At 35.6% G+C, this 1067-nt stretch overlaps 1 protein-coding gene across 1 annotated transcript; it reads left to right on the top strand.

Annotated features, from left to right (window-relative positions):
* Positions 1–6: 6 nt before the first annotated feature.
* On the top strand, positions 7–1054 carry LOC108628167 (uncharacterized; the record flags this gene model as incomplete). Its single annotated transcript, XM_018029921.1, has 2 exons — positions 7–548; positions 632–1054. Coding segments are annotated over exons 1-2 (865 nt in total), but the record flags the coding sequence as incomplete, so codon positions are not given.
* Positions 1055–1067: the final 13 nt, after the last annotated feature.

Raw genomic sequence — 1067 nt, 5'->3', positions numbered from 1 at the left:
GAAGCAATATAATTTTGGTTCCACTACTTTGAGAAAGGAAGCATTCAACTTTTGTTTGCGGCAACTGAGCCGCAAGAATCTGAAACCGAAAGGCAACGGATTCACAATGAAACAAAAATTAATGTGCTTACCACTTTACAAAACATCGGGCGCAGTATATAGATTTTTGTCTGCTTGGTTCAAATTACCAAGCAAAGGAGCAATCAATAGATTATTACAGAAAATTCCACTTAGCCCCGGAATTAATGATGTAATTATACAAAATGTTGAAGAGGCGGTAAGATGTTTAAAGAAACATGAGAAATTTTGCTTGCTTATGTTCGATGAAATTTCGTTAACTTATAACATTGAGTACAATACATATACGGATAAGATTGAAGGCGTATATAACGGAGACATAATTGACCATGCCCTCGTCTTTATGCTCAAAGGGATTACAAGAAAATGGAAACAAACAATTTGTTACTTTTTTAACAAGGGTCCCATAAAACCGGAGGCACTAAAAGAACTAATAAGAGAGGTGATAAGGAAATTTAATGGAGTGAATGGTAGGTAGTACTTACTAAGCACAGTATGAAATTGCATGAAATATGAAAATCCATATCATCCTGAATCTTTCATCCTATTACAGGCTTAAAAATAATAGCAACAATTTGTGACCAAGGGCCTACAAAGAGAACAGCCATAGAGAGATTAATAGACGACGCCAGGAATTTTTATCTCAGAAACAACGTAGAGCCTAAACGGCGAATTGTTATCGATAATAACGAAATAGTGCCTATGTACGATGTACCACGTTTATTGATAGGGATACGTAATAATTTATTAAAGAAAGATCTAATTTGGAAAAAAAATAATGAGGACGTCCAGGCAACATGGAAGGACATTATTACGGCTTACGAAATAGATTGTGACAACGGAGACCTACGAATGATGCCTCGAATTACAGAATTCCACGTTTACGAGGACAAAATTGAAAGAATGAAAGTTTCCTATGCGGCTGAAATTTTCAGCTATAAAGTAGCAGTGGCCATAAATTTGATGGCACGAAACAGTAAGTACAGAAT

This window comes from Ceratina calcarata, unplaced genomic scaffold, assembly GCF_001652005.2.
Source record: "Ceratina calcarata isolate Rehan_Ccalc_2016 unplaced genomic scaffold, ASM165200v1 scaffold5068, whole genome shotgun sequence".
NCBI classification, from domain to species: domain Eukaryota; kingdom Metazoa; phylum Arthropoda; class Insecta; order Hymenoptera; family Apidae; genus Ceratina; species Ceratina calcarata.
The sequence above is the reverse complement of the archived record's forward strand: the minus strand, read 5'-3'. Positions and strand labels throughout refer to the sequence as shown.